We start from the raw sequence: 20256 nt of genomic DNA on the forward strand, positions 1-20256 counted from the left end.
CATTTGGGAATAGCTCTTTTATCCTTGGGTGCCCATGCTTCCTGAGGCCCCTGGAGGCTGCTGTGCCAGGCGGTGCACAGACATGGAAGTGGTCCCTGCCTCCAAGGCCTTAGAGTCAAGGTTGAATTTTGATCACAAGTATTTACGGCCATGAATTTAGGCTTTTCCACCTGAACTTTCCACTGGCAGTTGATCTGGTGTCACCTCTGCAGTAGGAGGGAAGCCAGGTCACTCTGAAAGGCAGCAGGAAGAAATTTTATCACTACATTTAAACAAGTACAGATTAAATTCCCACGCAGCCCTTCCAACACACAACAGCAGCAAGTAAAGCATCTCTGGCTCACACACGTCCTTCCCAGAGCAGGATTTATAGCGTGTGTTATAAAAACAGTGCATTTCCTCGGAGGGACATAGACGGTAAAAAAATTACGTCTGCAGGAGGAAAGGAAAGGAAAGAGGAATTCATCCGTGCTGAGGATGTGCACTTTAAGTTCGTGACCCCACAGCCCAGGCCCCAGCTGTGTTGGGGGGGTTGCCAGCTAGGCCTGATTCTGTCCCATAAAATCCCATTTGCAGCCCAGCTCAGGCCTGCCTCTTGCAAAGCAGTCCCCAACATCCCTGGGCTGCATGCTTCTGCCAGCGATGCAACCCCAGGTGTCCGTCTGTCCCTGAGGGGCTCCATGGCTCTTCATGCACCTCCCCAGACTCCTGTTGGGTTTCTCCAGCTCACAGCAGGGTGCTAGCCCCTTTCAAACCACCTGTGTGCCTGGTGCAGTTCATACCTCCATTCGGGGGAGCCCTCTTGAGCTGAGGGGTTTTGAAGGGCTCACTTGCTCACTGGCCTGGGAAGGGACTGCTGCCAAACGTGGGGCAGCATTGGGGGTGCTAGCAGAGAGATGGGGGCACATCACTGGGACAGGAAAGGACAGGACAGGAGGAGCTCTGCCACCTCCTCATAGACTTCACGGACTGCTGTCCCATAGCAGTGCCTGGAGGAGGGTGACACCCTCCCCAACACTGCACCCATGCTGGGGGCACCAAGGCAGGGTTCACAATGGGGATGCCTGTCTCACCCCATCATCTGATACCAGAGGTGAAAACACCACCTATCCTCACCCCAGCCCTGACGATGTTTTTATAAGGGCTAGCAGACCCTGGTGCCCGTGACAGGATGTGTCACAAGTCTGTTCTCCTGTAGCCCCATGGTTATAGCACCCGTAAAGCATAACAAAATGTTTTATGGGTGTCACCCCTGCCCGCCACATGCCTCCTTGCCCCACCTCTCCTCGCCTGGGCAGAGCCCCGGTATTTAGCGGGTGCCCACCACCCCGGGAGAGCCATGCTGAGGATGGCGATCTGGGGTGCTGCTGGCGGCGGTGCTTTCAGAGGGTGCTGCCAGCATTGCCTCTGCTGGGAGATTTTCTGCAGGTTCCATAAGCGAAAACGGCTCCCCACTGCAGCAGTGCCTGGCAGGGCCGCAGAGCAGCTGGGGAGCATGGGGCAGAGGGAGCGCAGGCACCCATGGGCCAGAGTGCACTGTCCCCATGGCTGGCGCTGCACCAAGACATGGTGTCCCCAGCCCCTCATGGTCCACAAGGACGTGGGCTGGGCACCCAGGCTCAGCCAAAGTTGGTTTATAGTTTCCAATAACAACAGAAACCACATGTCTAGGCTTTGGGGGTGCACAGAGGTGGGGACAGTTGCTTTTGGGGTTGGCGCTGTCACCCAAAGGGACAGGGTGGCTGTCGGGTCTGCAGGGGGACAGCACTCCCGGGGAAGCAAGTGTGGTCTCTGTGCCCAGGGCAGACAGGCGGTGCAGAGGAGCCAGGTCCTGGCTGTTGGCAGGGCAATGATGTCCCCATAACGGGAAGTACTGCAAGGAAGGGGACACCCATGGGGACAGATGCAGTGGCATGTCCTCGCGGAGCCAGGGGCAGCAACACCATGGCACGCCCTGGGGCTGGGTGTTGGAGCTGATTGTGCAGCTGGGGCTGCCAGGTCCAAGGGCGATGCCTGTGGAGCTGAGCCCAGGCTGATGGCCCATGGCCATCCGTGCAAAGGCGGGTCCTCAGGAACCACCACTGCTAGGCTGTGAAACGCCATCAACGCCCAGTCTGTTGGGTGCGTGTCCATCTTTATCAACAACCCACCTGTCCGGCACTGCCACAAGCTGCTGCTTTTGCTGCTTGTCACCTGCTCCCCTCCAGATCCCCCTTCCCTGCCGCGCTGCCCGCTGGCCCCCATGAAGTATCATCACCTCCGTCGGGTCTGTGCACCAGCGTGCAAGGGAGTCTCTGGTGGAAAGGAAAACTTTGTGGTTTAAATAAAAGTGCATTTAATGCCCATGGTGGCTGTTGGGGCTGGCAGAGGACTTCTAAGCAACACCACCCACGCAACCATGACATGGACAACAGGTACACGCAGGCAGGAGGTTCCCGCTGTCCCCTCAGACAAAAGGGTGGTGTCACAGTTACTGGCTGGGTGACAGCCTTGTGGGAGCACCTTTATAACCCAAACCCACTTGACGTGGCTTTTTGTGAGGCTACGGCACGGCACACCCCAGAACTCTCCTCCCGGCAGGTGTCAGGGCGGAGAAGGCCGAGGCGGTGGCCGAGGAGAGGCAGCCGGCCCACCTCGGGGGCGCACAGCCCGAGGCCAAGCGGCGGCGGCTGCGTCTGGGACCTTCCCGCCACCCGCCACCCGCCACTGACATCGACCCGCGGGGGCGGGGGCGGAGCGGGGGCGGGGCTGTTGGCCCGGCTCCGCGGCTCCATTGGCTGCCGCCCGTGAGGCGATATCAGCCCAGGGCGGTGCGGCCCCGGTCCTGGCGGTGGTGGGGACGGGGACGGCGATGGCGGCGGACGCCGGGTGGGTGCGGGCGCGGCGCGGCGCGGCGGAGGGGAGCCGGCGGCGCGGAGCGGGGTGGCGGCCGCGGTTAACGGTGCCCGTCTCCGGCAGGGCGGTGCGGCGGCGCGGCGGCCCGCGGCGTTCGGCGGCGGCCACAGCGCTGCCTGCCTGGCGGCTGCACTGTGAGGGCGGCCGGCAGCGCTGGCGTTACCTGGGCGACGGCGACGGCGACGACGACGACGGCGAGGCGGGCGGCGAGCGGCGGGCGCAGACGGCGCTGGAGGAGCACAGCCTCGGCCTGGACACGGTGCGGGACGGGGGTCGGGGCGGGCGCCGGGCGGCAGGACCCGGGCCGAGGGGCACCCCCGGCTGAGGCGCTGTGTCCCCGCAGGGCGAGGCGCTGCGGCCCTTGGCGGCGGCCGGCACAGCCCGGGAGGCTGCCCGCAAGGGCATGCGGTTCTACGCCGCCCTGCAGGCCGAGGACGGGCACTGGGCGGGCGACTACGGCGGGCCCCTCTTCCTCCTGCCAGGTAGGCCTCACAGGGCGTCTTACCTGAGAGGGCTGAATGTATCATGTTTGGCTTCATATAAGAGTCAGCCTGTCTGATCTTCCAGGTCTTCTCATCACGTGCCATACGGTCAAGATCCAGCTGCCGGAGGGTTTTCAGAAAGAGATGGTGCGCTACCTGCGCTCTGTGCAGCTCCCGGACGGAGGCTGGGGCTTGTGAGTAGCAGAGATGCTTCTTTCAGTGATGGCACCTCCAAGGTCCAGCACTTGCAGCTGCTGTCAAATCTGCCCAGGCTTAGGGAGTGGGACTCAGCAACTGTGATACCTCTGGGTGGTTGGACTTGCTTGTGTAGCATTCCAGGTACACCTTTTGCCACAGAAATGGCTGGAGCATCAAGTCTGGTTGCACCTCCTCTGTGGTGCTATATCCCAAAGCATCATGTGTGACAGGGTAGTGCAGAGCAATGTTTCTCCCTGGGTTAGTTGGGTCTCCCCTTTTCCACGGTCACCCCTGGCATCCCACTTTGCCCCGATAAAGACAGTGTCTGGCTAATACTAATAGCTGGATAATGGCTATGCTGTCTCTGTGTATGCGCGTGACAGGCATGTGGAAGACAAATCGACAGTATTTGGCACAGCACTCAACTACATAGCCCTGAGGATCCTGGGGCTCGGACCAGACGACCCTGACATTGTGCGGGCCCGTGTCAACCTGCACAGCAAAGGTCAGCTCCGTTGTGCCCAGCACAGCAGCCGTGGGGCTGGTACACTGGTGAGAGAGGTCTGACCGGACCTGAGGGCTGCGTAGAACATGGGGGGCTGCCAGGTAGTGGAGGAACTGTTGCTCTTGCTTATCCTTGATGGCACCTGCATTTTGAATTAATGATGGGAAAGTGTGTTATGTTTTTGTACCATTGCCTGCTTGCTCTTTTTTGGTGTCCCAGCCTGAGTGGCATCCTCCCAAATATGGGACAAGTGAACCCTGTGATGGGGAAGAAAGCAGGGAGCTGGCATGGTTGCGTTAACCCTGAAAGCTGATATCACTCTCTGCAGGAGGTGCTGTGGGAATCCCTTCCTGGGGGAAGTTTTGGCTGGCTGTCTTGAACGTTTACAGCTGGGAGGGAATGAACACGCTTCTCCCAGAGATGTGGTATGTGCCACCCTCAACGTGGAGGTTGCAGGTATTGTCAGTCCTGCCACCAGCCTCGACCCAGAGCTCTCCCAGGCATGGGTGTTTGCTGGGATAACTCCAGCTATGGCCTGGAACTGAGGGTGCTCAGGCTGCTTGTCAGCTGGAAGACCAGCAGCAAGGCCAGCCAGCAGTGAACGCTGTGCCAAAGGGAGATGCCAGAGCTCAGCCCTGTTAGCTTTACCCACAGGGTCCCTGATACATCCCTCTGCTCCCTGCCTGCCGCCAGTATCTTCTGCTCTTGTGGCCAGCCAGAATGGCCCTAGCAGGACAGGACAGCCACATGTAAGGCTGCCAGCTCTAACCTTCACTTGTACCCTCTCCCATTACTCAAGTGGCCACTGGGTGTCAGAGAGGGAAAGTGTATGACCTTTTCCCTGGGGGAAATCAGGGGCTGCTGGTGCTTTGTCATCAAATGCACTTAACAATCAGTTTGGGTCTCTGCCTTCAAAGTCACGTGGGGAAGAGAGGGCCCCCTGAACTGACTTCTCCCCTCTCTCCTCTCTGAGCTCAGTATCCTGCCTGCCCTATGTCAGCTGGGCCAGGAGCGGTGTCTGCTGGCCCTGGTGGGGAGGGAGCAGCCCTGGTGGGGAGGATCTGAGCAGGGTCAGGCTGTGTGGATATTCCCGTCTTTTCTCCTGCTGTACCAGCAGCAGCAGGCCTGGTGCAGGGGATAGGGAAAGGCATGCCCTGCTCCAGACATCCCCCTGTCAGCACATTGTCTTTCCATGGTGCCCTTGGCCCTCCTTATTCCTTACATTAGCACCTTCTCTGTTGCGAATAGGCTGCTTCCTACGTGGTTCCCAGCCCACCCGTCCCGGCTGTGGTGTCACTGCCGCCAGGTTTACCTCCCCATGAGCTACTGTTACGCTAGGCGTCTGTCAGCAGAAGAGGATGAGCTCATACAGAGCTTGCGGCAGGTAAGGAGCTGACCCTGGTGGGGCTCCCTGACAAGGACATGTGGCTCCCTGACCACCTGCTGTGCCAGCCATGTCCTTGTGGGCCAGCCTCTGGCTTCCGAAGTGACGGCTTTCTTACCCACACAGTCCCTCTGTCCAGGCAGTGGAGCCAACTTCCAACAGTAAGCTGCCTCTGGGTGCTTGCTCCCAGCTTGCCAGGCTGATGCCCTTTGTTGTCTTGTGCCAGGAGCTGTACGTGCAAGACTACGCCAGCATAGACTGGCCAGCCCAGAGGAACAATGTGGCTGCCTGTGATGTGTACACCCCGCACAGCTGGCTACTGGGGGTTGCCTATGGTGAGTGCGGTGTTGGCTGGGGCGGGACGGCCCTTGGCATGTGAGCCAGTGATGGTGGAACTGAAGCTGCCTTGTACCATAGGGGCTCTTTAGGGTCTACCGCCAGCTACCGGTGTATGGCCTGCAGCTGGGATGGAGACAGGGACTGTGTGATCCTTGGGCTTCTCCCGCCCTGAGAGCAGCAGGGCCTTGTGCCCAGGTCCTTGGGCCACTCTGGGGCAGAGCAGTTCCCGTGCTTTCCTCAACTGGTCATCATATGAGGAGTGGTGCAGCCTGTCACAGCAAGTGAATCTGGCTGCGTGGGGTGGGTTTTTCACTGCATGTTCCTTTCTTTTCCTGTAGCCATCATGAATGTGTATGAAGCCCACCACAGCACCCACCTGCGGCAGCGAGCCATTGCAGAGCTGTACGACCACATCAAAGCTGATGACAGATTCACCAAGTGCATCAGCATTGGTCCGGTAGGATATTTGCTGTCGATCCTTTAAAAATCTTGCCCTTTGCTCTTTAGGGACTAGCTTGTGGCCCCCAAGCCCTTTGCAATTGTGGCATGTAACCATAATCACCAGATCTTGCTCAGGCACAACTGCTGCTGCTCCTAATGCTAAAGAGCTTAATGCTAACAGGGCACAGAAGATGCAGAGAGCATGGGGACAGCTGTCGCCCTGGAAGGGGTACCTCTCCTTGTGGTCCAGGGAAATGATCTGAGAGGAAGCTCTGGAGTAATCTCATGGCACTTGCCCCACTAACTAAGCTATGCTGAGTGATGCCACAGATGGAGCTGTCAGGATTAAGCCTGGGACCACCTCTAGATGGCTTTGTGCTGAGTGAGAGAAATATATGTCTCTGGGGCTGGAAGAACCTGTATCCAGAGCAGTGACAGTGCTGTTCTCGGCAGATTTCCAAGACAATCAACATGCTGGTTCGCTGGTTCGTGGATGGGAAGAACTCCCCAGCTTTTCAGGAGCACGTTTCCAGGATCCCTGACTATCTCTGGTAAGTGCTGAGCGTGGCCTACCTGGCACAGTGTAAGACTCTGATTCCTGTGGAGTGAGCACACCATGGCTCCCAGCCTGCTTCTTGGCACTCTCGCTGTGCCTGCACTGCAGCACTCTGCTCTCTCCTTCCACAGGCTGGGCCTCGACGGCATGAAGATGCAGGTGAAGTGCTGTAGGAGTTCAGCTGTGACTGAGAGGGACCCTGGCATGCTGGGGCAGTCCATGGAATAATGGAATACCTTGTTCACCTTGGGCCTGAGCTCCTGGCATCTTGCCTTTGGAGCCTGTTGGCCTTGTCTGTCTCATTTCCACTTCCCCTGGCTGTGCCAGGAGTGAGTAGTGTCCGTCCCGCTAGTTTGCCTCTCTGTGGCTGTGAGCTGAGGGAGCAGGTCTAGGCCTCCATTGCCTTCATCCTCATGGGTCCTGGGAGAAGGGAAGGAGAAAGACAGGCCCCTGATACTGCATGTGGATTGAGCTGTGCTTCTCTCATAGTCATTGTGTCCCTCTGCTCCTTATTGCTAGCCACCTCTCCTGTCTTGGCTGTGCACAGAGCAGGCTGAAGCAGCTGTTTCATTTCCTATTCCCTTGCTGTCCCCGAGCTGCTGCATCTGTCCCCTCTATGCCAGCATATCAGCCATGATGCTGGGTGACATAAAACTGAGACGCAGAACGGAGGGAGCTAGTGGGGGTAATGCAGGAGGGATATGCTGTCCCATAGACCCCACAGCTAGGTCAGGCTGCTACCAGCACCTGCCCCTCACTATCTACTTTCTGTCTTCCAGGGCACAAATGGATCCCAGCTCTGGGATACTGCCTTTGCCATACAAGCCCTCTTGGAGGTAATGCACCCCTCAGTGCTACATGCTGCCTTGGGAAAATGGTCTCTCCTAGCGTGTCCCCAAATACCAGCAGCTCCTACTGTGCATCCCCTCAGACCTCTACTGTGCCAGTTCTGGCAATGCATTGTATGACTGAGCCAGGCAAACACAAGTCTTCTCAGAGCGCACCTCAGCCGTGGTAGGCAGGGTGCCCAGCACAGCTGGTACAGCCCATCTTTGCCAGCTGCTTTTGAAGCAGGAGGCCACAGTGCTGGCTGAGTGGGTCGGGTTAAACTTCCCAGTTGCTGCAGTCTTGTGGTAAAACCCGGCCCTTCCTCCTTGCTCTGCTTGGCCCCAGAGCATTGCCATTTGGCAGGGACAGTGTGCAGGTCTCCTGCTTTCCTGCATTGGGGCAGAGATAGCTATGGTAGGCATGCTTTTTAGAGGGTGGTGTGATTGCCCTTGTAAGCCCCTAACCTGATCATGCAAATATCTCTCTCAGTGATGCCGGCAACAGTTGGTGGTTCAGTTCTCACTGGAGAGCTTTGTAATGGAAACAGTAAGCGAAGTATGAATGCAAACCTACAGAAAGGGCCATATGAAGGGCCAGGCATTAATAGCATAGATCAGCAGGTCAGCACGGTCCCAGCACATCCTCCTGAGGGGCACATTTGATGGCCACAACTCCTTGCTGCCTGCTGACTGTGTACCTCTGTTTCTAGGCAGAAGCCCAGAAGATGTCTGAATTCACGTCCTGCCTCCAAAATGCCTATGAGTTCCTCCGGTTCACCCAGGTGAGCAGAGGCAGTTGGTGGTGTCTTTCACATGCTGGCTATGCAGACTTGGCTGCTTCTCAGAGCCCTGTTGGATGCGTCTGTTGCCTTCTGAAGGGCTGGACTAGCAAAGTCCTAGGGACAGCCTCCTGTTTTCTGCTCCCTGTTGCTGGGAGCCATCTTTGGAGTTTGGAGGGGACCTTGGCTGGGCCCAGGGGTGTTCGGGTTGGCTGCCTGGGCTAAGAGAGGCTGGCAAACTGAGACCTTAGGCTTCTTTGTCCTGTCTGGTGCTCACACGTTTGAGGCACCCTTCTGGGAAACCCAGACTCCTTGGCTAGTGACTGCGTGAGCTTAGCTCCTACTGGCCAGGCCAGTGGCTCAAGGTGGGGATCACCATCACCAGCAGCTTGGTGCAGATGCAGTCATAGGTCTTACTCATGGTGCTGCCAATGGGAGCATTGAAAGCAGACGGCTCCCTGGAGCAGATGCTCCAATCTGATGTCTTTCCCTGTCTGCCTCCCTCAGTAAAGGACAGGTGGTGCTTAGTCCCACACGGTTCTGCATCTGCGATGGTTTCAGCCCATGGTCCTGCAGCCAGGCACCTCCAGCCTGCCCTCACTTGTTTCTTATCTTCTGCAGATCCCAGAGAACCCACCTGACTACCAGAAATATTATCGCCATATGAACAAGGTACGATGGCTGGAACTGGTCTCTGAAGGATGCACGAATGGGGCAGAGATTTGGACAGAGGGGGTGGGAATGAGGGGCAGCACCTCCCTCCTTACAAGAACAGAACAGGTCAGGGGAAGGTGTTGAGCCCTCCTAACCCCTTTCTAGGGTGGCTTCCCCTTCAGCACCCGAGACTGTGGCTGGATTGTGGCAGACTGCACAGCAGAGGGACTGAAGTCAGTTATGCTGCTGCAGGAGAAGTGCCCCTTCATAGCCAAGCTTGTCCCCCCTGAGCGCCTCTTTGATGCCGTGAATGTGGTAAGTGTTGCAAAAATTAGGGCCAAGGGAAATGCAGCCAGCTAAACCAAGCTAAAATAAGAGAAGTCAAGGCCTGATAAGTTGTTAGATCTGGTATTACTAAGCAAGCCTGGTATGGCAACACCGTATTTACTGTGATATAGAGCTACATATGTGACATAATGTAATGTGATGGTCCGGATTGGGCCTGCCTGTCAATGTAGTTTGGGACCTGGATTGTCTGCCAACCCCATGGACTTGTGGGTCTGACTTTGTCCTCACATCTGGTTTGGGGCCAGACTGGGGTGGTACTGCTTGTGGCCAGTCCCAACCCCTCTTTCTGCTTGTCTGGCCAGTTGCTGAGCATGAGGAACTCGGATGGAGGCTTTGCCACATATGAAACCAAGCGAGGAGGCCACTTACTGGAGCTGCTGAATCCCTCGGAGGTGTTTGGTAAGGGGAGCTGTGTGGGCCTGGTCATTCTGTCCACAGTGGACTGGCCTTGCCATGCCCTGTGGTTGCCTGGCTTTGCCCCAGGTCCTTCTGTGGGATAAGTGTACCCTGGGTCCAAAGGAGAGTTTGGCAGTGTGTGACTCGGAAGCTCCCCAGCAAGAGGGGCTGTTGCACTGATATCCTTCACCTGCTGGCAGGTGACATCATGATTGACTACACCTACGTGGAGTGCACGTCGGCTGTCATGCAGGCACTGAGACACTTCTACGACAAGTTCCCTGAACACAGAGCCCCAGAGATCAGGTGAGGCACTGAGATGAGAGTCAGGTAGGGGAGAAGACAGGCTGCAATGTTCCATGCTCCCTGCCATGGCTTCTGTTGGCACAGCCCCTGCTGAGCCTTGTCAGGGGTCTTGCCTGGACCTCTGCATTGTCATGGAGCAGCCCCTGCGGTGGCCTGTGGTGTGTGCACAGCTGGGATGCTGGTGACTTCTCCAAACCAGAGGCCCCGCAAGAGGCTGGGGCTCAGCCTCTCTCAAGGAGCAGGGAATAGACTGTTTGGGATCAGGCTGGGGGAAATTGGTGGAGATCTGCCTGCCTCTTGACTTAGCAGTTGCCTTGATCTTGCAGCCAGTTGTAGGTTGGGTCCCCTGCTTGCATGCTGGCATGAGGCAGAAAAGCATCCAACTGGTGTGCAACTTGACTCTGAGATCCTGAACAATGTGGCTGCCTGTCTGCATGCTCTTGCCTCTTGAGCTCTCTAATAATGGGACCCATCAAAGCCTCAGAGGGACTGATAGGTGCCCCTGATGAAGCAGCCACTGAGTTTGATCTGCTTCTGAAGCAGGTGTCTTTTTCCTGACCAGAGAGACTCTGCAGAAGGGCCTGGACTTCTGTCGCAAGAAGCAGCGAGCCGATGGGTCATGGGAAGGGTAAGCAGTTTCCCGGTGCCTAGTTTTCCCCTGGCTGCCCCAGTGTGAGAAGGACCACGATGGCAAACATTCCTGGCTGCCAGGATCTGTGGGAAGGGCAAGTAGGAGCGGATTCTCCTCTAGCTCCTGTGCTTTGCTATCCTTTCCTCTCCCTCCAGCCCAGGCAGAGGAGGCACCTCGTGCATTGCACAAGACCCAGACAACCCATGGGGGCTAGGGTGGCTCCAGCTCCTCTGGTCCCAGAGTGTCTGCTGACGCCTGAGTGAGCTGGGAGCAGGTGCTGGTGGGACTGGGCATGGTTGCGCCATAGGGGAAGGCAGGCTGCACCTCTATGCCTGGCTCTGCTTTTGCTGTGAACATGGCTGTGTCGCAGCCTGCCTCTACCAGGGGCCTTGCACCCCTGACAGTACCGCTCTTCCCTTCCTCCTAGGAGCTGGGGGGTTTGTTTCACCTATGGCACCTGGTTTGGTCTGGAGGCGTTCGCCACTATGCAGCACGTGTACCGCGACGGGTGAGAAGGGGCTGTCTGGTTCCCCTGCCCCTACCTACTTCTTGGGCTGGGGCAAGACTCTGTCATGGGGCTGGGTGGATGCCCTGGCTGCACATAGGCTCTCCTGCCCCAGGTACTGCTCCTCCCAAACCCTGTGCCTGTGATATGACCAGGGCACTTGCTGCCTGAGCCTTGAACTCTCGGGGCAGCCCCAGCTGTCGGCAGAGCAGAGTACAGCTCCTGTTTGCAGCTGGGAAGCATGGGCGTGCAAACGCTCCCTGTCCCCAGCCCTGTCTGACTCTCTGCCCCATCCTTGCAGGGCTGCATGCCGAGAGGTGGCCCAGGCCTGCCAGTTCCTCCTCTCCAAGCAGATGGCAGATGGCGGGTGGGGAGAGGACTTTGAGTCATGCGAGCAGCGCATGTATGTACAGAGTGCCACGTCACAGATCCACAACACATGTTGGGCCCTGCTGGGGCTCATGGCTGTCAGGTAGGAGCACCTCTTCAGGCACCACCTGGCCCTGAGTGCCAAGTGAGATGGGAAATGCAGGCTGGGTTGGGTGGCAGGGCTGGCACGGGCCCTGGGCCTGGCTGGTGTGGGCCATGCACCCAATCGTGTTTGTTTGTGACCTCGTTGGTCACGAGCCTCCTGCAATGAGGTACTGGCCTGTGCAGTGCTCCACAGGCCAGCGAGGCTCATAATGCCGGGTCAGGAGGGGCCAGTGCAAAGCAAAGGTCTGTCTGGATCACAACCGCAGCCCACAGCCTGGGAGAAGGTTGCCATATTCATAATGTCTGGTGTCTTAGGGTTGTGAAGTGCTTTTCCAAAGCACTCAGCATGCCTGGGAGAAGCTCAGGGCAGCCTGGAGGTGGTTGAGTTCCCTAAGCACATGGATGGGGGTTTGCAGATGGTTTGAATAAGAGTGCTCACATCTCCCTCGTGTTTTGCAGGTACCCTGACATCGACGTGCTGGAAAGGGGCATCAAAGTATTGATTGATAAGCAGCTGCCCAACGGGGACTGGCCTCAGGTACATCTTCCCCCTAGTCTCTCCAAGGGATTCCCTGGTGTTGCAGATGTCCTGGGTATTGTGCAGCCATTGCAATAGTGTGTTTTCTCTCACCTGGAAGGGAAGGCACATGTGGCTTTCGGTGGGGGACTTCAGGAAGGCAATGAGCTCAGCACCACATCCTGGACACACTGTGGTCCCCTGTCACCCATACCGTCTTGCTCTCTGTCTCTCTCTCAGGAGAATATTGCTGGGGTATTCAACAAGTCGTGTGCCATCAGTTACACTGCGTACCGCAATGTCTTCCCCATCTGGACGTTAGGGCGTTTCTGCCGGCTGCATCCCAACAGCCCTCTAGCTGGGCAGCTGCAATCCAGAGCCTCGGCTGAGGCGGGGAAGACTGTGCAGGAGGCCTCCTCTGCCTGAACCCGGGCCATTGCAGATGCCATGGCCTCTGAATTGTCTTAGATATCAGCTGCTGCCTGGGGCTATGGTGGTGTTTCCTGCATAGGATATCTAAGTGCTGATCTTAAGACATGGACCACTGCCTCTGCCCGGGAGGAGAGCTGCCACGGTGCTACAGAGTCTCTGCTTTCTGTTGAACCTCTTCTAAAAATCCACTTTTAAAGGCTTTTCCCAGGTATATCCTCCCTCACAGGACGGGAAGTGAAGTGCCTTTTCAGACCAGTTTGGTGATCTGGGAAGAGAACGCTGCCAAGCTGTGTTGTATTACACATCTAGACAGACTGTCTCTCATCCTGGGTAGAGCAAGGCTGCCTTTATCTTCCCCTCGTGCTGTCCATGTTGGCTGTCCTTGGCAAGAGTGTGGGATTTGGGGCCTCCCCTGCGCCCAGAATCATGATGGGGTGCACTGCACAATCTGTGCTGAGCTGGCCTCTGTGCTATGCGTGCCAGTGACTGCCTTTGAAGTGCTCTCTGCTCTGGAACCTGTGCTGGGAGGGGAAGGGCACCTGTCCTCCCCAGGACAGATGGGAAAGAGGAGTGCTTTGCTCAGCTTTCTTATTGTTCTCTCCCCCCAGCTGGTGGCACCTGGCTTCCCAGAGCCTCACAGGTGAAGTCACCAGCATCATTCCCACTTTGAAAAAGGGGAAACTGAAGCAGAAAGCACTGAGGTGGTGAGCATCAGGGCACAGCCTGGGTCCCTGGGCTCCAGCTTTCCCCCAGTGCAGCAGGTGCCTCTGTTCAGGCTATGGTGCAGTTGAGCATTCACATTTCGTTGTCAGAGTTGGAAGTCGTGTTGACTGACAGGTTAATAAATTGCTAATGGTGTTGCAAGTGGAACTTAACTGTGTGTTGGTCTCCTTATGGTCTGCCCCAGTGTGTGTCCCAAGGAGAGGGGAGCTTGTGCAGCAGTGTCCTGTAACCTGGCTTGGGTCAGCTGTCCCCAGTGGTATGGGCACCATCTGCACCAACAAGCAAGCCATGCTTGGAGCTTGTGCCTGCTTTGCCCTCTTCCACATCGCTTTGTTGGAGGAGGAGTCTGGGGCTGCTACCCATCATCTCCGGTCCATATAAGAGGAGGTGAAAAGACTTCGGGAGATGCCTGGATGCTCTCCAAAAGAGATAAAACTTGTTGAGTAGCTTCCTTGGAGGAGACTCAGGCTGCTACCCTGGATCTCAGGTCCCTAAAGCAGAGGTCAGAAGGCTCCAGGAGATGCTTGGGGGGAGTCTCAGGTGGATTCTGGAGGAGAGAGTTTCCTCCAAAGGAGAAAAATCATCTTGGGTCGCTTCCTTGGAGGAGTCTGGGGCTGCTACCCGGGATCTCCGGTTCCTAAAGGAGAGGTCAAAAGACTGCAGGAGATGCCTATGAGGAGTCCCAGGTGCATCCTGGAAGAGAGAGTTTCCTCCAAAAGGGAAAAAAAAATCTCAGGTATGGCATGATAGGGAACTGCCAGAAGAAAACCGTCTCAGGTGTCCATGCTTGGAAGCCTCTGAGGTGCCTCCAGTGGAGGAAGGGCATGGGATGGACAGTTCTGGTGTCCCCTGGAGCCATGGCAGCCCTGGGGGGCCAGGCAGCAGGCCTTGCTATCATGCTCAGGGAACAGCTGATTGCCAGTTCTGTGGTCAGGAAGGAGATTTTTTCCCTGGGCAGATTGGCATAGGTCCCCGGGGATTTTTCGCCTTCCTCTGCAACATTGAGCACGGCCCCTTGCTGGGACTCCTCCAGGCCATTTCTGGTCAGGGATTCCCTGCTGTTGCAGGACCAGGAGCCCAGCTGTGCCCTCTATCCCTCTGCCTCTCTTCCCTGTGCCAGGTTGGCAGGGGAACCTCAAGGACTTCCATGCATTAGGTCACCTGGGGGTCCTGTAAAAACATGGCCTGCTGCAGGCGTGATGCTCCATCAGGAAGGAGCTGCCACTTGCCACCCAGCTGTGCATACAATAAAAGCGGAGCATCGGTCTTCTTTGCCAGAGTTGCTGTTTGTGTCTCGTTTGTCCTGGTCGCAGCCTGAGAGCATCTCCACCACCCTGATCCTGTTCCTTGGGCCTAGGGCTGCCTGGTCTGGCAACCTCTGCCCTGCCGGCAGCCTGGGTTTTCCTTGGCCTGCCTCTGCAGGCAGGGATGGGACGGGAGCCCGATGCCAGAGCCCTACCCCTCTCCAGATCCCCACGGTCGAGCCGAGCCGAGTCCAGCCCAGCCCGGCCGAGCCGAGCCGAGCCGGGCCGAGCCCAGCCGATCACAGCCGAGCCCAGCCCAGCCCAGCCGAGTCTTCCGAACCGAGCCGAGCCCATCCCAGCCCTGCCCAGCCCAGCGGAGCCCAGCCGAGAGCCAAGACCAGCCTAGCCGAGCCCAGCCCAGCCGAGTCTAGCCCAGCCGAGCCGAGCGGAGCCGAGCCGAGCACAGCCCAGCCGAGAGCCGTGCCCAGCCGAGCTCAGCCGAGCCCAGCCCAGCCCAGCCCAATCCAATCCAGCCGGTTGGGGCACAGCGGCATGGACGGGCAGGCCGGGCAGCGCTGCCTGCGGGCGCGGTGTAGCTCCTCCAGCCGCAGGTGGTGGTGGGCAGGAACCGGCCCCTCGGCACCGCGCACCGGACGCTGCAGCTCCTCGTCCTGCTCCTCTCTGGCGGGGGAGCGCGGGCTCGGAGACTTCCTGCTCAAGGCAGGAGCAGGTGGGCAGATGGAGAAGGACACTGCCAGGGGCCGGGGACCGGGGGACTGGGGAGCGACCCAGGGGTCCCTGTGTCTCTGGGACACAGGGATTGCCCTCATGGCAAGGACACAGACGCAAACAGACTGAGCCGATTCTCGTGATTCCGGCGCTCTCTAGAGGCATCCGGTGCCAGCCAGGACTAAGCCTGCGCTAGTCCTTGGCTGTTCCCACGGCAGCCTTTGCCTTGTGCCTAGCATTGTTGGCCAGCCTGTCCCTGCCGCCAGGCTCGTTAGCCAGCCGCGTCTGGGCTAGCCCCGCTCTCGGGACAGTACATCCCACTCGTGAAGTGTTGCCTGGGGTTGCCCTGAAAGTGGAACAACTCTGGAGCGTTTTCCTGCTGCTACTGCCGTCCGTGCGATGTACGAGGTGGTTTCCCTCGCAGGTCTCCGCTGGTCTCTGCCTGCAGGATGTGACCCCTTGGGCTCCATTTGTGCAGCGCTGCCCCACACGCTGGGTATGGAAAGCAGCATGATCCTGCTGCAGCTGCCGCGGGGACAAACCCACGGGGGAGAAGGGGTGGGCTGGGGTGAGGGTGGGTACCGTGGGAGGACAGCAGGCCTGGGTGGGCTCTGGGCAGCACTTCCCGAGGCTGTTCCTGGCGGGGGTCTTCCCGGCGCGGCCCCTGGGACGTTTGAGGATGCTGGTGCCTGTTTTTCCAGGGAAGAGCTGGCAAAAGGAGCTGGACAGGAGTGTGAGGAAGGGCAGCTGCCAGGCTTTGTGCTCCTTTGGGACACTCTGGGCTCCCAAGGAGCCGGGCTGGGCTTCCCCTCCGCTGCGTTTTTGTAAAGACTTGTGCTCTGACTTCATGTCACACTTAAGTGTGTATTGGGTAACCTTTGTTTCCCACCCTGCAAAGATAACACTGGCTTTCCTGTAACAGATAAACAGGAATCTTTCCTAGAGCTGAACATAGAAACCTCGTGGGTATTGGCATGCAGATTTTCCTAGCTTGCTTCTGCCAGCATCTGAGAAGACTATAGATTTCAGGGAGCACCGCTGGGACATTACTCTCAGGGAGAGTATTCATTCCTGTTGCTGGAAAATATGTTGGCATGATTTTCTTGAATAATGCCCACTTGATCTGCAGTTGTTGTTTTCCTTGGCAGGCTATGCTGCTGCTATACCTGATGCTGTATACCGGACTGAGCAAGGAGAGGAGCCATGTGTCCAGGGACACTGGAACTGGAGAGAGAGCTAGGTACCTGTCCTTGCATAATGAGTGAGCTCTTGGCGACAGGGACTGTCCTTTGGGTTTGCATTTACTTAGTCCCTGTGTGGGAGCCCAGAGCCACTGTAACCGTAATGAATAGCCCTCTGTATGTGTAAAGGAATGACATTGACCCACTGTTTCATGTCAAAGCTAAAAGGCCCTGCTTTGAGAAAAGGTGGTTGGAGCAGACAACCTCCAGAGGTCCCTTTCAACCTAGTTCTTTTTTTTTGGGAAGATGAGCTCTTTAGAAATGCCTACCTGGAGGATTGTCAGAGTTGCAGAGAGACTTGGAAATCTGTCCCTACATGCCCCAAAATCTCTGCAAGGTGGACACTGTTTTTCTTTCCACACAGGTTTGTCACCTGCTGCCACTGCTTTGAATACTCCAGCAGTACACTTCCCACTTGGCCTTTGTCCTCCACCACCCTCACCAGATGCCTTGTCCGCCAGCGTGTACTCCCCCAGCTCAGCAGTTAGAAAGGCACTCGCAGGACACACTGCAGAGGGAGGAAGGTCCACAGTCACCACCAGCAGCCTGGGGAGAGCTGGCAGCCCATCTGTGCATTGCTAGAACTGCTCAGGATGAGGTGGAGAGCAGACATCTGCTCTGTGCATCAAGCAGACCCTCAAAAGTTATCCTCCAAACAGACTTGTCTCTTTGGGGACGTGTCCTGCCTTCTCTTCTCCCACAGAAAGATGTGGAGTACACTGAGAAAGCTGGAGGGTGAAGTAGAAAAGATGCATGTCCTGGGACTGTGGCCCTGGGTGTATCATCAGTTACCTTCTAGTATACTGACTCCCTGTCTTCTTCTCCTTTTCTAACATGGTTTTCCTTTCACACGGTATTAGCTGTGTGCAGTAGCATGTGTTTGCCCACTTGGTTTCATTGGAACGTAGCTGAAGTTTTCTTGATAACTTTGTTAACGGCTGGTAAGTGTATCACAGAATGATGTAAGTGGGAAGGGACCTTTGGAGGTCTCTAGACCAGCCTCCCGCTCCAAGCGGGTTCAGTTAGAAGAGGTTACTCAGGTCCTCTAGTTGAGCTTCCAATATCTCCAGGGATGGAGATCCCACAGCCTCTCTGGGCCCTGTTCCAGTACACGACCCATCTCATGGTAGTTTTTCTCCTTCTTGTACCTAGTTGGAATTTCCTGTGTTTTAATATGTGCCCATTACCTCTTGTCCTATCACCATGCACCTCTAAGAAGAACCCCGCATTGTCCTCTCTGCACCCTCCTATTAGGTAGTTAAAGGCAGCAATTAGGATGTCCACAAGCGCCTTTGCTAGTCCAGACTGAATAAACCCAGCTCCCCCCACCTTTCCTCGTGTATCCTATACTCCCAGCCCCTGGTCATCTTGGTGACCTCCACTTGGTTTACTTCTGTGTGTCAGTGACTTTTTAAAATGTATTTATTTGGGAGCCCCAAACAGTACTGCAGATGGGATCTCACCAGGGCAGAACAGTTTTTGTGAAGCTCCATGTTAACTTTGTCTCCCGACTCTGCTTACACTCTGCTGTTTTTTTGGATAATAAAATGCAAATTGTTATTCTGGAAGCTTAAGACCTTCTCATTCCCTGTAGATTGACATGAACACCATCTTTTTTTTTTTTATGAGAAGGATAGACATTTCCTGAGAGGCAGGAGGAGTCCAGATGTTCCCTAGAAGCACCAAAGTGGTGCAAGCGCTTGTCTGAGCTGGGTTCTCCAGGCTGGGCTGCTGTCAGAAGCCAGTGAGCACTGACTGCCTCGTGGTACATCAGGGAGCTCTTCATTTTAATGGAAAGGATGTCCTTCACTGAGCAAAGTGACATTCTGACTGTCCTGCCCCAAGGAGGCAGATCAGTGTCTGCTTTCGTTGTTTGTTTAGGTTTTTATTTAGTTAATTAGAAGCCTCCTCTTTTGTATCAAAATCTGTTTTTGTGGTTGGAACAAGAGAACTAATTGGGACATTGTTCTTCCTACAAACGTCACTGTTATGCTTTCATGGGATAAAAAGTGGCTTTTTTTTGATCATTGCTCAGCTAGGTCACTGATCATCGGAGCTTTTCAGTTGTGTCTGTTTTAGAAGTAAAACGTGGCTGCCAGAAAGGCTCAAGACAGCTATCAAAGAGGGAGTTTCCTCTCAAAAAACCCAGATGAGACTAACACTGCTGCTGTTGCATTTCTGTGGCCCTCAAGGAATCCCACTGTATGTGTGTAGCGGAGGAATGAAAAAATCTCTGGGAATCTTTGCATGAAAGGTGCCTAAACCAAGAAAAGGCAAACCCAACATCGCAATTTGGGAGAGAAAGGGGTGAGCTACCAGGGCCTCTGTCAAGGGACTGTCATTAGGCACCAGAGTTAACGTTGACTTGAGAGGCCTGGGCAGAGCCCAAACCCCTTTGAAAGCAGTAGCAAGACCTGTCACAAGGTAAAGGCCAACTCCTCTGATGCTTTGCGCTCACACTGGAACAAAAAGCACTCCAAGCCCCAAAATGCAGCTGCCTCTGAAGTGCAGCAGCAGCAGCAGCAGCAGCCAGTGCAGAGCAGTACATGGCTGTGGGGAGCTGGAGCAGAGGGAGGTCGCAGCCCCGTTGACCCAGAGCAGAGGTGCAGCAGGGAGCTCTGTGGGGCAGAAAGGGAATAAAAGGAGCTGTTGTAGCAGCTAAGGATTGACCCCAGCCTCCCTCGCAGCAAGTAAGATGTCTCCTGGAGCCTCCCACACACCTGCGATGCCCCCTCTGCAGCACAGCCCTAGCCACCTCCAGCACCCACCACCTGCACGTCCTGCCCCTCTGCACCCTCCCACGCCGGTGCTGGGGCTGGAAAGGGGTTGCTGAGCTGGGGCACACAGTGTACTTTGTGCCATGTCACGTCACGTCATGCCATACCATGTCTACCCTTCCCCTCTGCAGCTGGGGCCACTCACCAGCGTCCCCAGGGACTTGCCCAGAGTCCTGCTGTGTGAATGATGCAGCGATGGCCTGCTGAGCGAGCGTCGCCAGGGTCTCTGAAATGGGGTCCCCGTTTATCAGAAAGCTCACCAACAAGCTGTCCTGTCCCCACCTGAGGTGTGCAGGTGGGAGTCCCCTCCACAGGCGTCCTCAGGGAGGCATCTCTGGCTGGATGAGAAGACCCCCCAGCATCCCCACGGGGCAGCTTCCATCAGAGACACTGCAGGGGCCATTCCCTGTACCCGGTGGTCAGAGTTTGGCCACGTCCCGGTGCACACAGCCGGGAGTCGGTCGCGCTCGGACTCACCTGATCAGCTCAAGGCACGAACATGCCAGTCGGAGGGGTTTCCCCCAACCAGCAGCAGGGCTGCCAACCCACCCCTGGTCAGCACAGTGCTGCCCGCCAGCCCCTCGTCACCGTCAGCACCCTGAGGAGAGCCCAGCCTCGCCTGCAGCCGCCCCCGCTCTGGCACCGCCGCCGGGACCCCCCGCCCCAGGCGGGCACCGGCCCTTCGCCCAGCGGCAGGACGGGGTAGGGCGCGGACCTCCGCGCCGCTAGGGGGCGCGGCCCTCTGCCGGCGCCGCTCGTGCTGCTGGGCTGGGCTGGGCTCCGCTCGGCTCTCGGCTCCGCTCGGCTGGGCTTGGCTCGTCTCGGCTCCCCTCGGCTCTCGGCTGGGCTCCGCTCGGCTGGGCTGGGATCGGC

At 57.0% G+C, this 20256-nt stretch overlaps 1 protein-coding gene across 2 annotated transcripts; it reads left to right on the forward strand.

Annotated features, from left to right (window-relative positions):
- The first annotated feature begins 2832 nt into the window (after positions 1-2832).
- Positions 2833-13544, forward strand: LSS (lanosterol synthase). Of its 2 annotated transcripts, XM_075153881.1 has the most exons (22): positions 2833-2868; positions 2959-3154; positions 3239-3377; positions 3463-3571; positions 3959-4080; positions 4409-4505; positions 5329-5464; positions 5691-5799; positions 6142-6260; positions 6698-6795; positions 6932-6959; positions 7580-7636; positions 8338-8409; positions 9028-9078; positions 9226-9375; positions 9711-9807; positions 10005-10110; positions 10673-10738; positions 11169-11249; positions 11548-11718; positions 12180-12258; positions 12478-13544. In XM_075153881.1, exons 1-22 carry the CDS (start codon positions 2852-2854, stop codon positions 12661-12663), a joined length of 2286 nt encoding a protein of 761 aa, XP_075009982.1. In that variant the 5' UTR covers positions 2833-2851; the 3' UTR covers positions 12664-13544. The 2 variants fall into 2 exon arrangements, with proteins under 2 accessions (XP_075009982.1, XP_075009983.1); XM_075153882.1 differs by lacking the exons at positions 2833-2868; positions 2959-3154 and having other exon boundaries at positions 3274-3377; positions 3446-3571.
- Positions 13545-20256: the final 6712 nt, after the last annotated feature.

This window comes from Calonectris borealis, chromosome 6, assembly GCF_964195595.1.
Source record: "Calonectris borealis chromosome 6, bCalBor7.hap1.2, whole genome shotgun sequence".
NCBI lineage: Eukaryota > Metazoa > Chordata > Aves > Procellariiformes > Procellariidae > Calonectris > Calonectris borealis.

What these genes read in the sequence shown, in the direction of transcription:
- LSS (XM_075153881.1), top strand. An exon ending in CCGGACGGAGGCTGGGGCTT is followed by an intron (nt 3,572 to 3,958) that starts GTGAGTAGCAGA and finishes TGCGCGTGACAG; the next exon opens with GCATGTGGAAGACAAATCGA. An exon ending in AGTGCATCAGCATTGGTCCG is followed by an intron (nt 6,261 to 6,697) that starts GTAGGATATTTG and finishes TGTTCTCGGCAG; the next exon opens with ATTTCCAAGACAATCAACAT.